The 24,129-nt window shown below is 46.5% G+C and overlaps 1 protein-coding gene across 3 annotated transcripts in view; it reads left to right on the plus strand.

Annotated features, from left to right (window-relative positions):
- TUBGCP3 (tubulin gamma complex component 3) overlaps nt 1-24,129 on the plus strand; it is a gene marked incomplete at its 5' end in the record, with an annotated part of 71,457 nt that overhangs the window by 28,816 nt on the left and 18,512 nt on the right. For 2 of the 3 annotated variants that reach the window (XM_081297331.1, XM_081297332.1), the window contains 8 exons: nt 301-433; nt 1,983-2,149; nt 10,945-11,055; nt 11,385-11,493; nt 14,317-14,506; nt 16,287-16,422; nt 17,102-17,170; nt 21,005-21,140. In XM_081297331.1, coding sequence (XP_081153457.1) covers nt 301-433; nt 1,983-2,149; nt 10,945-11,055; nt 11,385-11,493; nt 14,317-14,506; nt 16,287-16,422; nt 17,102-17,170; nt 21,005-21,140 — 1,051 coding nt within the window. The remainder of the gene's footprint in view (nt 1-300; nt 434-1,982; nt 2,150-10,944; nt 11,056-11,384; nt 11,494-14,316; nt 14,507-16,286; nt 16,423-17,101; nt 17,171-21,004; nt 21,141-24,129) is intronic. The other variant, XM_081297333.1, reaches the window with a different exon arrangement.

Genomic DNA, 24,129 nt, shown 5'->3' on the forward strand with positions numbered 1-24,129 from the left:
AAACCACATAGACAGTTTTTTAAGTTACTTTATACAATACTTTTAATGATTGCATTTTGCTTCATAATATGATTTGTTAGGTCCAAATGGCTCTAAAGTCTCTTTGTATCCTAGAGCCCATTAATTGTTAATTTTCAGGGTCTTGTCTATCATTTAAAGACCCTCTGTCCTTGAAAGTACTATCATTTTTTCAAAGGGGACCTTTGGTTTCATCACAAGTGTAGTTTCTTTGTGTTCACTTTGTACTGTTTAGAATTAACTTAAGAATTTGTGCCTAAACTTTTCCATGTTGTTTTTCAGCTACAGCTAGAGGACGATCAGGGGGTGAACTTGGGACTTGAGAGTAGCCTAACACTACGGCGCCTCCTGGTTTGGACATATGATCCCAAAATAAGACTGAAGACCCTTGCAGCCCTGGTGGATCACTGCCAAGGTGCTTCTGTGTCTGTGTGTGCCTAGATATGTTCTAGTGGAAGATCGTCTGCAGGGCAAGCCATCGGTGTGCTTTAGTACCCTGACCCTTTGCATCCTTAGCTGCCAAAAGTACCTTCATTGAATGCAGATTAATAGACATGGCGCCTACAGGGAGGTCGACTCGTGGCCAGTGTGGTCCCTGTGTGTCCTTGTGGAGGCTTAGGATGTCCCCGAGGTGAAGGCCAGGAGGGGAGGTGTCACTGCATGTGTTCTGGATGCCAGGACCCTCTTGTGCTCCTCTCTGCCTGGCCTCTTGTTGGGCAGCCTCCCTGCCTCTCCCTGTCGTCCTCATTCCTCTGAGGCAGGGTTCTGCCCTGTTCTCCACCTGTATGGTGGTGTTCCTGTGTATGTGTCCAGCCGAGGCCCTCCCGAGCTCTAGCTTCTGTAGTTTTGGCTGCCTGCTGGACATTTTCCCCTCACAGTTTGTCCCAGCTTGGCCAAGACCCTCTCCTTTCTCTTTTGTGATGTTGGGATCCTGGTAGTTATTACATCCTAGGCTTCCTAGGACTTGATGGGATGTGAAGAGCCAGCCATCTGTCCCTGGTAGGAGCTCCCCACACTCTGCCATCTTCTGCTGTATAGCTTTCAGGACCTGAGCTTACATGTCTGAGTCTGTGCCTGCCTCCCTCACCTCCTGGCACTTCTCAAAAAGGTTTTTGAGCACAACAAATAAAACTCTGCTGTTGGTCCAGTTACTGCACACCTCCATGGCTGGGTCTCTGCAACATCCTCCTTTCTCTTGCAGTCCCCCATCTCTTCTAGTATCAGTCGTCACCTAAGTCCTGCTGCTGTCCTCTACCTGTCTGACCTGTCCTCTTCCCATCTTGGTGGCGCTGCTGCTGTGAGAACCACTGACAAATCCTGGGTCCCAGGCTCACCACCCCTGGTGCACATGGCAGAGCATTCTGCCCACAGCAGTGACGCAGGGCAACATGAGCCGCTGTGTCACTTGGGAAGCTTCCTGCACCTTTGCTTCTGGACCTGAGTTTGCCACTTGCCTGCTTCAGCCTGCGCTCAGGGCTGCTTTGTCTGCGTGGAACAGGGTCTTAGATGGTGCTGCTGCTGGTTAAGAGTGAAGAAAGAGAATTGAGACTAGCGTAGTGAACTCCAAAACAGTGTAGAACGTCAGTTTCTTAGAACTTTAGTTCTTGTTAATCTTACATCATGCTGAATTACAATACGATGTGTGAATCTTAGCGTGGCTCAGTCAAGAAGGCATGAAAAGCCATGTAAGATCTAGATTTTGTCACCAGTCACTTGTTGCTACTTTCTGAATTGAAACACTTGTTAGCAGTCAAAAAGAGGGAGACCACTGATGTTGGGTGAAGCCCTGGGCAGGGTCTTGATGTCTTGGCCTGACGCATTGCTTATTGCTGCTGTGTCTAGGTACCAAAGTGGCGTAGACCGAAGAAAGCAGACACGCTTTATCTCAGTTACTTGGCCGTCTTTGGTTAATGCTGAGTGACAGGTTTGTGCTGTGAAGTAAACCTGGGTGTTGTGTTTTCCAGGAAGGAAAGGAGGTGAGCTGGCCTCTGCTGTCCATGCCTACACGAGAACGGGGGACCCCTGTGTGAGGTCCTTGGTGCAGCACATTCTGAGCCTGGTGTCGCACCCCGTGCTCAGCTTCCTCTACCGCTGGATCTATGACGGGGAGCTTGAGGACACCTACCACGAAGTAAGAAGGGGTGCTTGGTGCCGAGACTGGGGGCGAAGGCTGCGGATGCTCGGTGACTCCTCCTGGTTCTCCACCATTTCCACTCCCTCTGAGCGGGACACACCATGCTTCACTCAAGTGCCATAAGCATTTTGTGCTGTGCCGAAAAGATAGTCTTGCTGAGCAGCAGAGCTGTGTGTGGTTGGTGGGAAACTGCTCTCCAGCTCCAGGAGGGAGAGACTCAGTGAGTCGGCCCACTTGCCCAGGCTTCTGTCATGTGTCTGAGTGGTGCCGCCTCCCGTGTCCATTCTCTGTTCCAGGAGGCCCCTGGGTGCACTCACTTTGCCCACCTGTGGTGGGCTCTGCAACATGCTCCTTTCTCTTGCATCCCCTATCTCTTCTAGTATCAGTCGGTCACCTAAGTTCCGTTGTTTGAAGGAAGCAAGTTAACTGTATAGTGTATATTTTACCTTCTGGAAGTATTGTCAGTTCTGCTACAATGCAGCATGTGATTTCTTAAAAATCACTGCTGTGCAGCTAGGCATGGTGGCTGAGGCGGGAGGATAGGAAGTTCAGAGCCAGCCTTAGCAACTTGGCCAGACCCTAAGCAACTCAGTGAGACCCTGTCTCTAAATAAAAAAATAAAGTAAGGGCTGGGATGCAGCTCAGTGGTAAAGTGCCCCTGGGTTCAATCCCTGGTACCAGAAAAAAAAAAAAAAATCATTGCTATGCAAAGCCACACGATAAAAACCAAAGGGCTTTGTGGGAAAATAGGGTGAGGATTGTCACACTCAAAAACATTTTCAGGAACATTAAGAAAGCAAAAGCAGGAACCTAAAAATAATTTACACCTGTTAAGTGGTTAAGAGATACATGAACCTGCAGTAAGTACGGCATTCACCTTGGAACAGCTCTGATGTTTGCTGTGGAAGTGGGCATGGAAGGGCTTGGGTCCATCTGTTCTGTGAAGTGTCGGGGGCCGTCTGACACACAGTGCACCTGGGAGGAAGGAAGGGGGCCCAGGGCTGTCTGTGCGTTTGTCCTGTGGCTCTGGCTCTGCCTTTGGCTGCCATCCTCATGGCACGAGGTGCCCGTGAGCAGATGTGAAGCTGTGCCGCCATTGCCGTTGTTTTTAAGACACGGGCTAGAGCAGAACCAGTGGTAGATGGCGGTCTGTGCTTTGGAAGCCTGTGGTGGGCGGTATGTGGGGGTGTGGTGCCAGTGGTCAGTGTGCCTTGGCTCTCTGATAACGCCGGGAGGGCCTTTGTATTACCATGTGTTATTCCACCACATGAACAGACCGGTATTTACTCAGCAGCTCTCCTGTTGATGGAAATTGTGTTTTTTGTAGCTTTTAATCTTAGGAACATTATTCAAATGAATGTCCTTTTTTGTGTCTCCCAAATTTCCTGGAAGTAGATATGGAGGTAGAACTCTGGCTGGTGAGGATGCATGCCTTAGGTTTGATTCTGCCCTTTTAAGCCCTCAAGTGGGTGTACCTCAGATTCAGCGTCCCTAATTTGAACGTTCCAAATCTGAAATCTGAAATTGAGTGATGTCATGATGCCACCCCTGGCCACGTGACAGTTCACATGAAACAGGCACTCTGTATGCTGTCGACAGCGACCTTCATACTGTCCACACAGTGCATAGGAAACGTAAACGAAGTCAGGTGACACTGGAGTCCCATCCCGAGGCACCTTATGTGTATGCAGACATTCAAGAGTCCAAAACAGATCCATTGTTCTAGACGCTTCTGTTCACAGGCACTTCAAACCAGGGCCCCTGGCCCGTGCTAGTGTCCTGGGCTTCCTATTATCAGCTTACATAGGTGTTTCTGAGCGCAGTTAGGCCGGTTGGCTGTGCGGGGAGTGTGTTTTGTATTTATAGTGAAATTTAAATCCTTTTTGGATCTATTCTGGAAAATGTTATGAAGTTGTTTGTTTGGTTAGGAGTTTCAAGTGAGACTTAAGCTTTGAGGATTAAAGGGGTCTTATATTCTTGGGCTGTTCACTTCTTATCCAGGAAGATGGGAGGTAGGGAGGAACTTGCAAGTGTCTGCCTTTGCTTTGTTTTTGGTAGAGTTGATGCATTTGCATTCCTTTATTTTCCAGTTACAGGATGAAGTGAGTTTTGGATGGTGTTTTCTGTGTAGTTGAGGTGGTGCACACCTGTAATCTCAGTGACTTGGGAGGCTCAGACAGGAGAATCATGAGTTTGAGGCTAGCCTCAGCAATGTACCAAGGCCTTAAACAACTTATAAAAAGGGCTGAGGATGTGGCTCAGTAGCAAAGTAACACTCCCCCAAAACACCCTGAAACCAAAAGAAGCCCTGTATAGTTGATTATTTAAAATGCTTGTTAAATCTTCTGACCATGATCACAAAACAAATTATCTATACTTTAAAAGTAAGTCATTTTTGAGTTTAGGTTAAGAAAATAAAAAAATGAGTTTCTTTTTAAGGTGTATATATGTGCAGGGCCCGGGTTCAATCCCCAGCACCAAAGAAAAAAGTTCTGCGTGTTCAGTTTTGAGGCTATCTTTTTATTACCCATTAAAATTGTACCTTACAGAACTAAGAGGTTATTTTTTAGAGCAATCTTTATAAAGATTATGAAAAAACTTGAGAATTTTACGACTATTTATTGAAGAGTCTCTGTTCCCTCTTCTCTATCTGGTGATTAATACATGGATTTTAACCCAGCTTCGGGTGGTTTCTGCTCTCCCGAGCCCTTGAGGTGCAGTGCCCGAGTTCCTTGCTGAGGCCTGCCCTGCCCAGCCCTTCAGGCCATGGACGTGCTGCTCCCTGCTTGTCCTGCTGCCTGCGAGGCAGGCCGTGCTGGGCTCTGGCCTGGCCGCCCTCCTCGTGGCTCTTTGCCCTTCAGCCTCCCTTCCGTCTCCAGAGGGGTGTGGTGGCCACCCTGCTGGGGTTCCATGTGGACGAGGTTTGAGCAGACAAGTGGTGAGCCTGTAGATGTCACCTGACTGAGGCAGCCCCAGCAGAATGGTGGGTCCCCGGGTCTCTTTTGTCCCTAAGTCGGCGGCCTTTCTCTTTTCTGTTTGTACATCTCCATCACCCTGAATTTCTGGAGAACCCTACGTTGACATATGTTCATTTAAACTTTTGATGAGCTTTGGAAGCATTCTCTTTAGTTGACTCTGATGTACTCACTGAATGAAATTGGTAGTTTGTAGAGGGTGTGTTTGATGGTTATGTGGCTAAAATCTGAGAATTCTCCTTCATTTCCAGCATAGGTTAGTATGTCCTCAGTCTGGCTACTGTGAGGTTGAATTTCTACAGTCTACAGTTGACCCTGATGGTGATACAGGAGCTTATAATCTTTTATTTCCTGGTAGATTATTGGATGTCTGCATAAAGAAATGCTACTTTCTATAATCAAAAGAAAGATAAAGATATCAAGAAAGAACTTGGTAAAAGGGAGTAGGTGTAGAGGTGGAAGCCGGAGCTGATCAGGGCATTACTGCAGTGAGAAGAAACGCTAGCTGCCCTGCTCAGCAGGGAGGTCAAGTGAGGCCATCCAGCTGGGGGACCAGAGGAGAAAGAAGGAAGGAATGTGAACGGTGCCCAGGAGACTGCGGTGTGCAGATCTCACGCTCTGCTTTGCACGTCCCGAGTCGGCACTCTCAGTGGAATGGGGAGGGTTCTTAGGTCATTTTAAGAGGCTGCTGTAAGACAGCATGGGAAAACAGTATGCCAATGTCTTATGAATGAAAATACGAAGATCCCCAAGAGAATACTGGAAAACGAAACTCATGGCATATATCAAAAGGACCGCACCCCTCAGCCAAGTGGGGTTTACCCCAGGAATGCAAGGGTCCAGCCTAGAGCCGACTGCGTGACACCACACTCAGAGGATGAGCAGAGAAGACAGAAAACACCCCCCGCCCCACCACCATTGGTGCTAAAGGACCAATTGAAGAAATCCAACATTCTTCACCTTAGGAACACACAGACTAACTAGAAAGGAGCTCAGCCAGCAAAGGGCGTCTATGAACTGTCACAGACCACGAGCCTCTGGGATCAGGAACAAGACGGGGTGTCTGCTCCCACCACTCCTGTTAGCATTGTGCTTCAGGTGGGGGAACAAAGCATCCAGGTCGGAAAGGAAGCAGTAACTGCTCTCTGTCCCCGATGGCAAGGTCTTGTAGATGCAAGCACCACACTCTGAGGGTACCTGGGCGAAGGAGCCTGAACCTCGCATCTAGGTGCTCCCAGCAGCAGGTGTGAGATCAGTAGCAGGAACCAGCTGTACTCCTGTGCCCCAGCAGTGTACGTCCACATGGGAGACCGAGAAGATGGTCACACGCAGTAGGACCCCAACAGGCAGGAGGCCTGGGGTCAGTTTAGCCAAGGAAGTGTGTGTCTTGAGCCTGTGCATGCTGTGTCTGTGAGTTTGCTGCCTCCAGGATTTTTGTTGCACGAGTGTCTGGGTGTGTGTGGGGGTGTCCCCTGGCATGGTCACTGTGGTGTCTCCGACGGGTGTCCTGAGAAGCAGTCTCACCCTGGCCTTGGCCTGCATGGCTGGTGAGTGGATCTTCAGAGGTCTGTGTTGATGGATCTGATTCCTAGAAACCAGTTGCTTACTGAGAAAATCTCCCTCTTTGTTTCTGTGTTTCGTAGGGGAGCCTTGGTGTTTCTCTAGCAGCGAACGACATACCTTGGTACAGTTAGCTTTATTTTCCCTTGATTCTGTTAGGTTTAATAGTGAAAATCCAAGACCTTGAGTGGAAAAATGCATCGGTAAAGTAAAAGCTTTGCATCTGTATTCTGACCTTGTTTTTCCCCCCTTGCTGCATCTCTCTCACAGGGTTAATGATGTTCTGAAGGCCCCGTCTTTGTGTTCGTACTGGCTGTTTGCCGGTAGAGTGACTGCGGGTTCCTTTGCCCCAGAGAAAGCAATGCGTTCATGACTTCTGAAGATGACCGGATTGTCTGAGCTTTTTATAGCTGAAATTAAATTTTCTTATTGTTCACGCTGATAAAAATCCGGCTGCACTCCAGCTATTAGGATGAATTAGTGTGTTGTCCATAAAAGCTAGCTCTTCTGTTCAGGTGAACAGCAGGGAAATACAATTTATGCAATTAATCTAATCTGTTGAATGGCAGGCTACAGAGCATGCACAGCACAGTGATTGGGTAACCCTGGAGATTATTCATGGTGGATTTTTAAATTTCCAGTGGAGATAATTTAAGTATATGTTAAGGTGATGATAGTCCACATTAGAGAACTGTTTATTTCTCAAAGCAGTTATGAGTTGTGTTTTAAATTAGAAAGGTAATGTAAATCAAAAAGTCTAAAATAGAAAGGTCCATGAATGCTTAGTCATTCAAGTTGTGCTAAAGATAGGAAGTCTTAGCTGACTCAGTGGGGTGGCCCTGCTCTGCAGTCAGGGAAGCCCTGGTGTTGTCCTGCATCTGCGTGCAGAGGGCTGGCTGTGTGCGGCCGTCGCCATCACACCTCTCCTACCAGGACCTTGGCATTGCTGGAGTTCCATCCCCTGGGTCTTCTCCCTTGGTGTTCCTGCCAGAGACAAAAAAGCCTTTGACTTAATTGCCTTGAGAAGATAATGTTATTAAGAAAAATACTGGAAAATGTGTTCAGTATTTGATGGAATTACTTCTTTAATTAAACAGTATTTTTTCCTGATTTAAAAATATGTCCAATTTTAAAAATCTGGGTTATATAAATAGAGATACAATAGATTATATAAATAGGTAAATGGAGGTAGTTAAAAATTCATTAGTAATCTCATGTACAAATATTTAGGAATATGCCATTTTTACTGTGTATTTGTGTACCGTATCACAATTCATGTTTTATAACTTGTTATTTTTTTCCTTGTAGTAAATAATGTTATTTTATGCCAGTAAATATTATTTTTTCATACCATGGCTGCTTAGAATGATCTCTGAAATTCCTGAACAGTATACCAAACGGTATTGTGACATGTGCATTTTCCCCCTGGGACAAAGGTCTGCACTTTCCTCAGATTCTTGGCAGGTCAGTGATAGTTAAGAAGAAGCTGTTTTCAATCACGACGTGATAGCTCTTTGTGATCCCTTTATGTTTTGTTTTCAGTTGTGCTTAGACACTTAGTGCCGTACTGAACAGTGATGTACCCTGACCAAGGATACTTTATTTAAGTACTATAGGGATAATATTTCATTCAGAATTCATTCTTCTATGTTCATAGAGGAAACTGGCTTATAATATTAAGTTTTGACACTCTTTGTAAGGTGTGCTAGCGTCAGGCTAATGTCATGAAGTAAACTCAGGCATTCTGTATATTTTCTGTGGACTCGAACATTTTCAGAGCTTAAGAATGGTGGTTTTTAGCCAGGTGTGATGGCACATGCCTGTAATCCCAGCAGCTTGAGAGGCTGAGACAGGAGGATCATGAGTTCAAAGCCAGCCTCAGTGACCTAGCACAAGGCCCTGACCAATCCAGCGAGACCCTGTCCTGTCCCTAAATAAAATATATCAAAAGGACTTGGATGTGGCCCAGTGCCTTTGGGTTTAATCCCTGGTACCAAAAAAAAAAAAAAAAAAAGCCACCTTTTTTTTTTTTTTTTTTTAAAGTTAAGCAGGCCCTGGACCTTGCTCACAGCATCTTAACATTTCCAATTTCTTCTAATGATGTTGCCCTTTTGGGGTCTCCTCTCTTTTCTTGGTTTACTTTTGGTCCTTGCATTATGTTAGGAGATCATTGCTCTATAATTGCTGATATTCCTTGGATCCATTTTGTGCCTGTGGACTCACTGTCCAGTCGGGGGGGTGTCATTCACAGGGCACTTTGGGATGGGTAGGCACTTGTGTGTTTCTGCCTGTGTGGGGTTTCTGGTCTGACACCATGGAGCTGCTGTGTGTGGTTCAGCCGGTGCTGGGTCTCAGTCCTCTGGGTCCTGTGGCACACCACCACGGGTGCTGAGGTCGTGGTCCTGACTTCTCTCTTAGAGCAGAGTGGGCTCGTGGGGAGGCTGGAGGAACCGAGGTGAGCCCAGAGGCCCTTCTGTGCCAGGAGGCCAGCAGGACTCCTAGAGCCCATCGAGTATTAAGGACCAGGGTGTGGTCCCGGAGGCTCCATGTTCCCAAGCATGGAGCACCAGTGGGAATAACAACCCTGTGGGTTCAAACTCTAGGGGCACTGGATACTGCTTTCCCACACGGCATCCTTTCTTGTCTGTTGATGCAGTTCTGATAATGCTTCCCCGTGCAGCAGGTCCAGCAGTAAAGAATCATGGCATGCAGAAGGAAGCAGATCCCTGCAACATCTTGTCAGTTCAGAGTCCAAGGTTGAACATGGCACAAAGACTGAAGTCACATGGTGGAGAATATTCCTATGATCTGGAAATGGGAAGATCTCAGGGAGACAGGAAGCCTGGAAGCTCTAGAGGAAGGCAGGTGTTTAGGTCACAGGAAAATAGAACACAAGTGTAACCAGTGGCAAACAGTTAACTTAGGAAAACTAGATTTGCAGGGTGTGGTAGCACGTGCCTGTAATTCCAGCAGCTCGGGAGGCTGAGGCAGGAGGATCGAAAGTTCAAAGCCAGCCTCAGCAAAAGTAAGGTGCTAAGCAACTCAGGGAGACCCTGTCTCTAAATAAAATACAAATAGGGATGGGATGGGGCTCAGTGGTTGAGGTGGTTGAGTGCTCTGGAGTTTAATCCCTGGTACAAAAAAGAGAAAAGAAGAACTAAGTTTGTGTCATGTAGTAATTTACAGCAGAATGTTATTAATAAGGGAAGGCAAAACCAGTAGAAAGGTGGGTTAAGGACACAAAAAGACAGTTCTAAGGAGGGAAAAAAAGCAAGTAATGAAATTATGAAAATATGTTAAACTTCATTTGCAGTCATATAACAGGACAATAATAATGTCACCTAAAGCACACAAGGATGCAGAATGTCGGGCATGCTATTGGAGGAGGGGGGCAGTAGACGGCTCCTGGGAAAGGAAGTCTGGTACTGTCCATGAGAATTAGGTTACTTCGACTCAGCACTCCTGCTTTTAGGAAACACGTTTATAGAAACCAAGGCACAGGTGCTGGGCATGTGGCTGAAGGTGGAAGTATTCTCACTGTGGTAGTAGCTAAGCTGGACGTGATAGCAGTGGAACTTCCCCTCAGTGCTTGGAGTTCTTCCTGATGTCAGCCCTCTGGGTGGCTGGAGTGGGTGGGGTGGGGGCGGGAAAAGTGGGCTGTGATTTAAATGGGAGGGAGAGGAGATCCTGGTCCTTTTCCAGTGCCACCTGGCTGGCTGCTGATGCCACTGCACGCGTGCTCGTGTGTGCAGGAGGGCCTGCCCGCAGGTGATGGTGGGAGCTCCGGTGCTCTTTTGTGAGCAGAGCATGTGAGTTCAGACACCTCTGCCCCACAGTGCAGCTCTGTGAAGTGGAGATGGTAAGCTGGTCCTGGCTGAGCAGAACAGAGGTTGGTGCTATTGCCAGGTAGTAGAGCTTTGTGCAGAGAGGGAAGCTGGCTCCCAGCTGCGGGCAGGAGCCTCCTGGATACTCAAAGTGAGGTTCCTGATTCTCCAAGAAGTAGTATAACTTGTTTTTTTTTTTTTTTTTTTTTTTTTTTTTTTATGCTCTTATTTGGGAAACATGTAATTCAACTTGGATTTTTGTCTAAAATTCTTTATAAAATTAATTTTATTGGGTAAATGGGTAAGATTCCCTGTTATCTGGAGAATTTGCCTATAGAATAATTTTCTAGAATAACTTATTATTTGATGCTGCTTTTAGTTCAGTTTTTGCAATGATATCACTTTTTGATACTCATTGAACCTTTGCTTTCAGTTTTTTGTAGCATCAGATCCAACAGTTAAAACAGACCGACTGTGGCATGACAAATATACTTTGAGGAAATCGATGATTCCTTCATTTATGACAATGGATCAATCTAGGAAGGTGGGGAAGAAGGAATTTTTGTGACTTCGATGTTTTATTGTAATATATACTTGGATTATGTAACAAAACTAGTTTTCAGTTAAGTAACATTTTTTTGCATTTTAGGATTGTTAGTATTCTTAGAAGTATATGTTAATTGAATGCATCACTATGTCAATGTGTGTGTTAATGTATTGGCTTTGAGTTCCTAGAATTTATTTGATAGTAGATCTGATGTTCTTGTTATGTAGTTTTTGATTAATCACCAATTTTTAACTTGTGACTATTTGTAGTATTTGATGATAATTTAAATTTCATTTAAAGGTAATCATAGGATATTTTCCTTTTAGGTCCTTTTGATAGGAAAATCAATAAATTTCTTGCACCAAGTTTGTCATGATCAGACTCCTACCACAAAGATGATAGCTGTGACCAAGTCTGCAGAGCCACCGCAGGATGGTATGAGTATGTTGGTGGTGATGATTGGTGGTGGCGGTGGCGGTGGCATTGATGTGATGTGGGGATGGGGATAATGATGATGGTGGTAATAGGGGTAAAGGTGATGTATTGATGGTGGGGATGATGAAAGGTGGTGGTGGTGTGAGGACAGGGATGATGGTGGTGGGTGTGGTGGTAATGGGGATGGTACTGATGAGAATGGTGGTGATGAGGGTGATAATGGTGATGGGGATGGTGGTGGTGATAATGGTGGTGATGGTGACAGTGAGGGTGGTGGTGATGAGGATGGTGGTGGTGATGGTGGCAGTGAGGGTGGTGGTGATAATGGTGGTGATGGTGACAGTGAGGGTGGGGGTGATTGTGTCGTGATGGTGGTGACAGTGAGGGTGGGGGTGATTGTGTGGTGATGGTGGTGGTTATTTATTGCTTAAGATGTTCTTTGTTCCGTAGGATTTAGAGATTATGTGGATGACTAACATACTGTTGAACACAGTTTAGATATATATGTGTGTGAGTGTGTGCACGTGTGTGCGTATAATATCTGTATGAATGTTAATTCCCTTTTTACACAGAGTTAAATAGTAGGTATTGGACTAGGGTGTGACTTTTTTATTCTGCTTAGTAATTTGTGTTACTCTTTCCCTAATGGTAAAATGACAGGTGCCAAAATAGGAAAACAGGGTGAAATGTAACTAATGGTAGCCATGCTTTGGGACTCAAATGCTAGTTCAGAAACCAGCAGGGATTTGGCAATGTATTGTATTCAAAATGCTGTGCTAAATTTGTCCCTCCATTTCAAGTGTGATGATTTCCCCACATTCGTCTGCCATTCCTCACTTCCATTTTACCACTCGCTGCCTGCCCAGTTTTAATGGTGTCATGACATTGTGTGTGTGCCTAGCTTGTTGTAGAGCTTTCCTGTGCTGGCTGTATCTGCTGTTCCTTTCGTCATCTCAGATGGCTCATAGAGTTTCCTTTGTATTGACAATGGGGTACCAAACCCTAGGAAAAGATTGGGCTGGCCGTGGAAGACAGCCAAGAGCAAGGCTGATGCCCTGCCCAGAGCGCCCAGGGTGGGGGTGGGGCAAATGTCAGGCCCTCAGAGCTGGGTGTCTCACCCACCTGCATTTGCACACAGTTTTGTGGTCCCTCAGGTTACCTGGATAGAGAGGTGCCATTCAGTGCAGATTTTGGGAAATGCCTATGTTTAAAAGGTGAAAGAAAGAAGAGCCAGGATAGCAATTGTGTTGGAGCTGTGGCCTTTCCATAGTGCCTAGAGGACCACCTGCAGGAGGGGCATGGGTAGCACCTGGGAGGGACAGCATCTCCACAGGCCTGGTTTGGCTGCCTCCGCTGCTGCTGTCACTGTGTGCTGCTGGTGTTACTGCCGCCTCTGCTGCTGCTGTAAGGCCACTGCGGCTGTTGCTGCACCTCTGCTGCCGCTGCCATTCTGCACTGTGGTTGTGGCTGTGCTGCTTTTTCACGGTGGCCTGGATTCCTGCTGCCCCCTTCAGACTGTGTCACAGCTAGTGTCTGTGGAAAGCCAGATTCTGCTGCTCAGTTTATAGCATAGTGGAAAGATGAGGCACAAGTCCCCAGAGACTGCCAACAGTACACATGTGGGATGTGTCAAATTCATATTCACCTGTGAAAAAATTTCCAGATGATCCAAGTGCTGCTAAAGAATAAAGAGGAATTTGAGAAGCTGGACACAGGAGAGCTGGGACTTGAGGAGCTGGGTCTCAGTTTTCTGACAGGCGCCCTGGGGGAAGATTGGTTGTGTTCTGTTGTTGTACTAGAATGAGAAATGCTTAGGAGGCAAACAGCAGTGTGGTGAAGGCCTCCTGGGCTACAGGGTCTGCCCTTGTAAAACTGCAGAGATGAACAGAAGCATCACCTCTGCCCTAGCATGAGGACCGTGGGAGCTGGTGGCCTGCTCCTGTGCCTGTGGGCCCAGCGGACCTCACTCTGCCGCCACCCGTGGCCCTCTTCACTGGGTCCTTGTCTCCTACTCCAGTGGGTCACTGGAGTGAGCAGTATCCGACTCACTCTCGGGTGTGGGGAAGCACAGAGAGTCGCGGAGTCTTCTGATACTTTAACTCAGCAGTGGAAGGAGACTGAAACTGGGGATGAAAGGCATCTCCTCTCTTACTTCTGCTTGACCTTGAACATGTACTTCATCTTTTCTCAGGCTTAGGTTGTTGCTTAGCTTTGGGGTGGTTTTCTAGCCCGAGGGTACTGTGGTTTCTAAATGAAACTGAATGTTCACACTGGAGCTGCAGGATGTCATTAGCCTCATAAAAGCCCTGTGGTGTGTCTGTGGTCTCCACATTCTGTGTCCTTTGGAAGTACTTTCTCCCTGTTAGGAGCTAGGCTCTGTGGGCTACAGTCTGGTCCTCTCCCTGGGAAGTCTCCAGTGGGTTCCTGTGGCACTGTGATGTGGCTGCATGACGGAGATGCCCTGCTCTCCAGAGCTGCGTGACTGTGGTGCCCTGCTCTCCAGAGCTGCATAACACACACATGTTCACACGGGGCTCTTTTCCAGGACCACTTGTTTTGTGGGTGACTATAGAGCTTTAGTCAGACTTCACATGGCAGTGTGGAAAGTGACCTCTGGAATTAGGAGCAGTGCCGTGTCAGTTCCTATTGTTGGTCCCGCAGTTGAGGTCGGCGAGTGCCCTCAGCTGTCTGGGTGCTGGTTTGCTTTCTTTGACTGCAACTCTATGGTGGGGTCGGCACTGCCTTCCGCACATTTGTGCCTCTGCTGTACTGTTCCGATACATATCACACATGTATGTGTGCTTCTCCCTTTGTCCTCTACAGCTGCAGATTTATTCACAGATTTAGAAAATGCATTTCAAGGGAAGATCGATGCTGCTTATTTCGAGACCAGCAAATATCTACTGGATGTTCTCAACAAAAAGTACAGCTTGCTGGACCACATGCAGGCAATGAGGCGGTACTTGCTTCTTGGTCAAGGAGACTTTATAAGGCACTTAATGGATTTGCTAAAGTAAGAAGTAAACTGCTTCAAGTGTTCTAAGTAGGCAGTACTTGCAATGTGAAAGAGTCTGATACTTCTCGTGTGGAAGAATCAGTGGTATCAGAGGGAAAGCTTGAGTTGTTACGGGGCACAGTCTATCAGAATCTACACAGATAAAATGGTGTCATTTCACGGGCCAGGGTCCTTTGGGTTTGCTCTGGTGATCTGCAGGCCATCAGCCTGTGCCATGTGCTGTTCCTAAGAATCTGTGTCATTACGAGCACCGTGGCTGTGTCAGCACCTGAGTGTGAGCAGTCAGGCAGAGTCATAGTTAACTCTGGCTTCAGTGTGCAATTAACCTGAAAATGTATGATTTACACTCAACTTTGTGTTCGTATTTTCAGCTATCATTGTTTTGTGTGAAGAGCAAAACCTTCCATTTTGCTCCTTTGGCCCTCCTTCGCCATCCCTCTGGAGTCCCATGCTGGTCTTGTCCTCCCTCCCTAGAGACAGAGACGTCTGTTCCTAAGAGGACACAGACCCCAGGGGTGCAGTCCAGCGCTCTTGGGCAGTGCTGGCCATGCACACGCTGAGTGTCGTCACAGCATAAGCCCAGTGGTTTTCACTCAGGCGTTTGTGAGAATGGATACTTCTTATTTGGGGGCAGGGTGTGGAGTTCTCTTTAGGACATTTTAAAAAAAGATGAATGTCCCCCTTAGGACACAAAACAGTAAGTTACTTTTAAATCCTAGCTGTCCCCATCAGATCTTCGGTGGTCTTGGGCCATGGTTGAACTATATTTATTGTTTATTTAAGGGGGCACATCAAAGGCAGGGATAAGGTTTCAAGGGCGGAGTCTTGCGGTCAGCAGATTGATTGACATCTTGGCATGTGACACCCATTTGAGGTGCAGTGTGGCATCTTTGGCAGAGCTTGAGGAGGGAAGTTCACCCGCATTAGGTGGTCACTCCTTGTCGAGGTGCCTCTGGGAGTTCTCAATGCCGGACTGATCTTTTCGCAAGGCTACTATGCACAGCAGTCCACACATAGCCACAGGTGGCTTGTGACTCTTGTCTGCCCTTGAAACCTTATACCTGTCTTTGATTTGCCCCCTTAAATAAACCACCAGAGTCATTTTGTCTTTTGTCTAGTTCCGAAACCCATGTGGACTAGCTCTATCAGGGACTTCACTTTCTGTAAATATATTTCTGAATATCTGTGCTTTGTTATTTACCGATTATTTGGAAATTTAAGTTTTAGGGTGGCTTGGATTATCCTAGGCAGGGGTCCTTCTCAGAGCTTGGCTTTAGGTGTCTGGTGTCTATGGGGAGTGGCCAGGTGATGCCCAGTGTTTGCCCATGTTTCTCAGGCACCCTAAGGCTTGGTATTTAGCAGCTGGTAATACTGTTGCTGATGGCGGGTGTTTCTGAGCCCCTTGGAATTGCGGCATCCTCGTTTCTAGTAGGCTTGACTTCAGAAAGCCCTCTCCACCATTGAGTGTCTGTAGGAAAGGAGTCATCTGTGCTACTCATAAGCCAGTCCTAAGTTTGAAAACTTTGCTAACATTTAAGTACTTTCAATTTAAGCCAAATGAAAATTAATATTTTGGGAATTTTAAATAAAGTGTTTCAGTCTTTAAAATAGTTGGCAAATCCTATTTGCAATTTATGTCTTGTAGCTCTTGTTACCATATTGTATTGGTCCCATTTATCTTTTCAGTTTTTGCAATTAGAATTTTACTTGCAAGGTACTTAGGGGTTCCTTCAAAGTCCAAGTAACATTTTCTTTATTTTTTACACAACATATGAAGACCGGAACTTGTCCGTCCAGCAACAACTTTGTATCAACATAACTTGACTGGAATCCTTGAAACTGCTGTGAGAGCCACCAATGCACAGTTTGACAGTCCTGAGATCCTCAGAAGGCTGGACGTGAGGCTGCTGGAGGTGAGCAGCGTGAGTGTGCCGTGTGTCTTCGTGGGTGTGTCCACATTGGTGAAGGCCCGGCTCTTCTAGGCTCTCCAGGAAACGGCACCGCCTGTTTCCTGGGGCCTTGACTCTACTTTAGCCTTGATACTGGTGATTACAGGCAAGTCACCTGCCCTGCAAGCCATGCCACCTGGGGAGGGGTGATTCACAGGGCTGGTGGGCCCAGAACAGATGGCACATCATGGACACTTGGTGGTGGTGACTGTTCTGCAGCAGGTTGGCTTTCCGCATAGGTGAGAGGAAGTGGCTCTGGCTGGGGCCTGGGTATAAACACAAGCGCGTGTTCGCTGAATGTTGATGAGAATCATGATACGACTCCATTGGTTTTCTTAAAGTACAGACTTTTTGAGATCTGGAACCTGTCATGGGCCCATGGGCTTTGAACGTACCCTCAGTGTTCATTCCTAACCACCTGTAGAGCAGCTGTGGCGTGCCTTGCCCTCACCTCACTGTTGAGGACGCAGAGGCTGACGCCACCAGCTCCCTGCTCTCCTGCAGCCAGACACCAGAGCCTTGTTACAGAGGGGGCCGGGCAGTGCTGTCTCTTGAAGCCTGGGCAGTTCTGCAGCAGGTGCCCTGAGTCTTTCAGTTGTCTGAAAATAACAGATGATAAACCGATGTCTGTTTCTGCTGATAGGTCTCTCCGGGTGACACGGGCTGGGACGTCTTCAGCCTGGATTACCATGTTGATGGACCCATTGCAACTGTGAGTTCATTCTGTGCGCTTGTCTAACAGTCAGCCTGTTTTGAATGCTAAACATTTTATTGTTTAAAATTGGCTTTTTTCTCCGTGAACATGATCCAAGTGATTGTGATGTGTAGGATATGTGCCCATTGAATGAATGAATACTTAGGCCAAAATTGTGTGTTAGATCATTAGTAATAAGTGCTGAAATGCTGTATTATTTTAAGATTCCTTAAAAATATCATCCGTTCTATCATAGATTTCAGCAAGTACTTAATAAATGGACTGTTCATTTTGTTCCATTATTCTAAGATAGTAGCAACTAATTTAGAATAATTTGAAAGGAACTATAAAGTATATTTTACGGGAATTGTATTTTTACTACTTAGATAAAGTTTGATATGGAGTATTCATTTAAACTGATGAGAAAATAGCTGTGCTATTGTTCATAGTGCTTTTACCACATGTGAAGCGCCCTTTCTTTTAGTTATCCGATTGTAAATGGTTGGCCAGGAGAGTCGTCATCTTAGTTTCTGCAATTAAAATGCCTCTTTCTGGTGCTCATTTTTCTTTATTCAGGCTTGAATAAATCCTCCTTGACCATGATATCTCTTTAAACTTAGTTCAGTCATTTTTATAGCTGAAATATTGAAGAAGGACATTGCATTTCTTTTATTTATTGGGACAAATATTTTGCTGAGAAGTAACAGAGTTAGACTCTAAGCCTTCTGTAGTAGTTCCTGTAGAGCCGGACTCTCTGGCTTGTCCCCTCCTCTCCTGGGGTAAATCACACTGCCCGTGAGGATAATGTCTCTGAGGCTGCACCAGACTGGGCAGACTTGGCACCAACCACTGGTGTGTGGCTGGCCGTGAGCTGGGACTACGGCACAGGTGCCTTACTTCTGCCTCGCCTGTCTGGCCTTCGCCAGAGGAAGCTGCCTTGGCTTGAACACCCTTAAGTTCACTCTTTTGTCATGGGCAGTTCCTTTGACTTACATCCTAAACAGGGTTAGATAGTTAAAATGTACAACACGCTTGATATTTTAACACTCTAAGTGAGAGACTGTCATAGTATCTGCTTTGCGGGCTCATGTACGTTTCCTGCCATTTTCATAGCCTACAACATGCTCCACAGTGGGGCGGGGGTGGGGTTCCGTGGTAGAGTGCTTTGTCCAACCCGCATGAGGGACCAGGATACCCTAGGAAGGGAAATCGCGTTTTCACAAGCTCCAAGTGCCTTCGCAAATAGGCAACCTGAACACAGTTTAGATATGTGATGCCTTAGTTGTTTTGTAACATTGCACATCTTACATGGAGTGTGCTGTGCACTCACATGTGATGGCATGTTGTTAAAATCATAGGTTTTCAAGCTCTAGCAGAAGGACAGAAGAAAAGCACGTTATGCCATAGTGTCATTTTAAAAAATGCATCTAGGACATTCCTGTGACAAACAAGTGTCGATTTGTAGGCTAGCCAGTGGTGGTGGCAGCAGCCTGGACTGCCCGATGGAGAAAGGGGAAGGGAGGGTCCTGTCGGTGGCAGCCCTGCCAGGGACCCAGTGTGGGGAATGCTCTCCTGCTCCTCTGGCCTTTGCCATGTGGTTAGCAGGTTTTCAGCTAAATTGCCATGACTGTAGCCATATTGGACTGTTGTAAGTATTCAACTGTTACTAGAAATTGAAATAATGTTTATCAGAGTAAACTGTATGCAGTTATGTTATATATAAAGGTTACTGGGAGACTTATATTAAAAATAGTCTTTAGAGTCAAGATTTTGAAGAGAATGGTTTTCTGTTAAACTTACATATTATTCTGTTTATTTTCTGTTCTCAATTCAAGTTGGCATTTTTATACAGAATTTAATTATAGGTATATCTTGTAATAATCATGAAATTATATCTAATAACAGCAATTTGTTTCATACTGATTCCATGATATAAAATATCAATGAAATTTTTGGATAGATTTTATTTGGGAAATTAATTTGAAATTAATTTATGAAATTCAAGATTCATGTTACTTTCCCCCTAAATTAGCCAAATATAGTTCACTAAACATGTAATAAAATACTCTGGCTCCCCTTATTTTGAATGAATCCTAAGCTATTTGTGTGACGTTGGGTTTTATTTCATCTGGGAACTCAGAGTGCTGAGGCCGTCTGACTGCCCCGTGGCTGAGGGGACTGAGGGTTGGTGGTGAGGCACGGGCAGTGCAAGGCCTGGTTCTGCTTCAGTGCTGCCTTCTGCACGGTGCGGCAGAAACCTGGGATTTCTGTCACCTTCTCATTTCAGAGCTTTTTTTAGTATTTCTCTGAAATCGATTCTGTAAGAGGAGGTGAACTGAAAGGCAGCGTGACAGTAGAACTACAGTGTTGTGGTGCTTTCTTCATGTAAATTCAGTGCAATGTGAGCACTTTTTTTTAGTTAATATCCCAAAGGAGTGGTGATTAAATTGCATTTTAAAAATGCAGTTTAAAATGTGTTAAAGGAATGATATGTTGTGCTTCATTTGTGCACGGTGTGTCCAGATGCATTCTATTGTCATGTATAACTAATTAGAACAAATTTAAAAAACCCTAAAAAGTGTTAAAGGGCCCTTGCCCTATAGTATGTATTTGTATGGTGAAGAATCCTTCATTTACCACAATACTTAATCCAGTCACCTTAATTTCTGTAATTGCAAGACTGTTGATAGCATGGGAAGCACTTTGAAGCAGATGGTCTGGTTTTGGAGTACCTTCAGTGCAAGTTTAGTCACCTCTGCTCCAGTGCTTGGTCCTCCATCAGTGTGGGCTCCTGCCAGGTACTGGCAAAAAGATGCATACGGGAGAATAAATAGGTAGTCCTTAATCACATACTAAAACTAAGGACATCCAGCAGTAATGTTCTAGGTGTGTGAGGAAGAGGGACATGGGCGCCTCGGGGGAACGACGTGTACCTTTGCCCTGGAGGATGGGTAGAGCTTGGGCAGGTGAGATGGGTAGAATAGGGCCACATACGTCACATTTAGATAAAGAAGAGGAGGTGGACAAGGCCAGGTCCAGGGGTGCAGGAGCTCCCTTCAGAGCGAAAGCTGGCCTTGTCCCAGTGGCAGAAGTGGCCTGCCGAGCCGGCCATGTCCAAGTGTCTCTGGTGCAGGGTGGACACTGAGGCAGGCCACACTTCCTCTGCCCTTCCTCTGATGGAGGTGGACACGTGCTCCACTGCAGCACTCATGTTTGTGTCAGAAATATGTGGCTGTGGTCTGCAGAAGACCCTGTGCCACAAGTGCATAGCTCATCCTTGATCTAAGAAGTGACTCGTGGGCTGAGTCACTGAGGGGCTGCAGGGAAGGCCTTGTTTGGTCCCCACCAGGGGCTGGTGAGGTAAATTCAGTGCTTGGGAAGCCACATTTGTGGGCATCAGATGGGGTATTCAAGTGATGAGTAGATCCATGAAGATGGCTGAGGGACCCTTCAGAGTGGAGATTCCGCTAGGCCTCCCTTCCACCTTGGAGCTGCTGTTAGGTCCCTCCAGGAGCTGGGAGTCATAGCTAAGCGTCCACACTTAGTCTGGGCCTAGCCTGGGTCAAGGTTCTGATGATCCACTTCCTAGCCATGTCACCTTGAGCCCCAGTTTTCCCTGCTGCAGGGTGGGTCTAAAAACGCCTGCCTCTGCTGTTGGGCTGTGCCTGGCCTGTAAATCACCAGTGTCATGGCGGTTGTGGTGCTTTCCTCGAGATGCGCTGGTTCAGTGACTTGCGCATCTCCTGGAGTTTGCTGGCATTGACTGAGTGTTTGTTGGCTCTTTGGAGGCTGGGACCTAGGTTGGTTGCAGTCTGCAGCGAGTGCCGTGACCCTGTCTCCGCTGTCCCCCAGGTGTTCACACGAGAGTGCATGAGCCACTACCTGAGAGCGTTCAACTTCCTCTGGAGGGCCAAGCGCATGGAGTACATCCTCACCGACATCCGGAAGGGACACATGTGCAACGCCAAGCTCCTGAGGAGCATGCCGGGTAGGCGCTGTGGGGTGGCCGTGTGGGCATGTGCCTGCCCCTAGCCGCACTGTCTGGTTTCTAGCGACTCCCTGGAAACGGAAGTCTATCTGAAGTAGTCCAGCTGGAGGGAGCCACTGTTTTCCTCTGTATTGTTTAGTGAAAGGGCTTGCTCGTAACATGAGTTATCTGGACATCGGTACAAATGAGCAAAGTGAGTCATACTGTTACTTTTTCAGATCGTAAAAAAATATATTTTAAAAAAATCACATTTGTTTTTCACTGGTTGTCAACTGTTACCTAGTTAAACACTTTAACTATATTGGTAGGCAGTTTGGGGTGGCATTGAACCCAGTCTGCCACTGAGCCACATCCCTAGCTCTTTAATATTTTTTTTTTTTTTTTTTTTGAGACAGACTCTTATTAAGTTGTTGAGGCTGGTCTGGAACTTTAAATGCTCCTGACTCAGTCTCCCAAGTAGCTGGGATCACATGTGTGCTCCACTGCCGAAACTAGTCATTGACTTGTTTAAAATTCACTTAGTGTCTTATTTGTGTTCTCTTGTGGAATGTATTTAGTGCATTGTTTTTCTAAAAACCAGGACGTGGAGACGTTTACAGTAAAAATGTGAGGCGTCAGTCACGTTGTTCTAATGTCACGAATCTTGAATGACTTCACTTGCTAATACTTGGGAAATCTTTGCTTTGAATTTGATTTGGCAAGAACCTTTGAGAAATTATTTTAGTCAATACATCTAAAGAAAACTAAAGTGAATGAGCCCTTGGGTTGGTGAAAAGCAGTTATTAAAAATGAAAAAAGGAGTTGAAGATCTCGGTGTCTCTGCTGGACTCTAGAGTCCCAGACAGTGACGCCTGGGCAGGCTGCAGGCAGCGGGGCCTGCCTGGCCAGGGTCTCCCTGGGCGCCCGAAGCTGCTGTGCAGAAGGGCTCTTGGTGGGTCCTCAGAGCAGCTGAGGAGGGGCTGGGTTCCAGAGATGGCCCTGGACACAGGCCCTGTTTGCCCTGTGTTCCCGGGGTGCAGTTGGCTCTGGCTCTTCCTGCGAGATGTCGCGTTCCCTGCAGTTCTGCCGTCCTCCTCCTCCGCTCTCGTCAGTAGGGTCAAGGAGTGGGTTCTCGGCCGCCCACCGACCAGCCAGCGTCTTGCTGTAGATTTAGATGAACCCAGTCGTGCAGAGACTTTGTCCCTATGCTGCTCTTCTTCATCAGTATCAGCATCTTGGGTGCTTTGGCTTTAGGGATCTGAGCTCCAGAGCACCTTTAGGTGCTGATGGTGGGGATCACATTTCTCTCACCATTGCAAATAATCAACAGTGTTTTTTTTTTTTTTAATATTTACTTTTTAGTTTTAGGTGGACACAATATCTTTATTTTTGTGTTGTGCTGAGCATCAGACCCAGTGCCTCATGCGTGCTAGGCGAGCGCTCTACCACTGAGCTGCAACCCCAGACCCATGTTTTGTTCTTCACTTGGAGACAAGTAATAAATCTTCTGGTCTATTTTCTCTGTATGTGAATATGCACCTTTGGTGTCTGTCCAGTTAGTAACTGTACATGAGTGGGTCTTACCGTGCTGAGCTTAACTCTCGCTTCTCTCGCTGGTCCTTTCCTTTTGTCAGTGAACTTGTTCCAGAACCTTCTGACCACAGCATCGTGTTGCCTTGGCTGCACTGTTGTTTTATCACTGCAGACTCACAGGCGTGGGCTCCAGCTCCACTTCTGTGTACTGCACTTGGCACTTGTGTGTGTTCCAGCCGTAGGGCGCACGGTCAGGCTGCTTTTGGAAGCCTTGTGCCGTTTAGGTCACATCCCCACGAGCCCAGCTCTCACTCTGTGGAAGGTGTTGGTATTGCTGTTTCTGCTGACAATTGGATCTTACATTCAAGTGAATTAGGTTTTTGATAAGTCAAAGTTCATTTTAAATGTTTTATGCTTTTAAAATTACTGATGAGGGTGAACACTTTGTTTTTTTCCTATTTGTCTTTCTTTTTCCAAAAAATCATTTATTGCCCATGTTCCTTTTGGGGGGGATTAATGTGCTTATGTTAGATTTTGAGAAGTATTTTGAAGTTGGTTGTGGCAAGCGTCTTCATGAGCAGAAGTTAACTGTGGTGATATAGATGCATCTATCCACTGCAACCCTGAGGCTAGTGCACATGGAGCCCCTGAGGTGCTCCTGAGAGCTGCCCGTGGTGGTCCTCAGTGTGGAGGGTGGCGTTGCTCCAGCGAGCGTTCAGTGGCTCTCATCAGGACCTGGCCTGGCCCCATCATGCCAGTGGGCAGTCCAGGGGAAGTCTACCTGCTCGGGACTGGAGGCTTTCTTCTGTTTTTGTTTTTTGGACAAAGAGCATAAACCAGGGCAATTTACGACTGAGACACATCCCAGCACTTTTTTGGTTTTTATCTTGAGACAGGGCCTCACTCGGTTGCCATGCTGGCCTGGAACTTGCCATCCTCCTGCCTCAGTCTCTCGAGTGACTCCCTGGAATTACAGATGTGTGTCATTGCACCTGGCAGGGACAGGGTGTGGTGCTCTGCCAGGAGGACCGTACCTGTTTCAATTTAAGATTGTTTTCCCTGGATGGCAGAATTTTTATCTATTTGCCTTTCAGCTGTATAACACAGTTCCACTAAATGGTTTGTCAGCTTCAGTTAACCTAAAAGATACTGCTGCCTGTGGCACTTACTTCGTGTTGTGTTGTGTTTCGTGAGGAAGTGAACAGTGTAGGCAAGTGAGCTCGTGGTCTCCCCCAGCCCTCTGGGTGGGGAAGGAGAGCCGAGGCTCCATCTGCTCAGCAGAGCATGTCGAAGTGGTCACTGCAGTCCTGTTGAAATGGCATGCCCCTGGTCTCGAGTAGGAGGAAGACTGCGTTCCTCCTCGTGAAGAGTCGTAAGGACTGTAGGTGAGACTGATCCAGAAATTACCTCTCCCTTTGTTTTGAGATGTATTCGTTCATACAGAAACAAAAAGGTTAGACACTGAATATTTAGAGAA

This window comes from Spermophilus citellus, assembly GCF_964194105.1.
Source record: "Spermophilus citellus genome assembly, chromosome: 1".
Taxonomy (NCBI): Eukaryota; Metazoa; Chordata; class Mammalia; order Rodentia; family Sciuridae; genus Spermophilus; species Spermophilus citellus.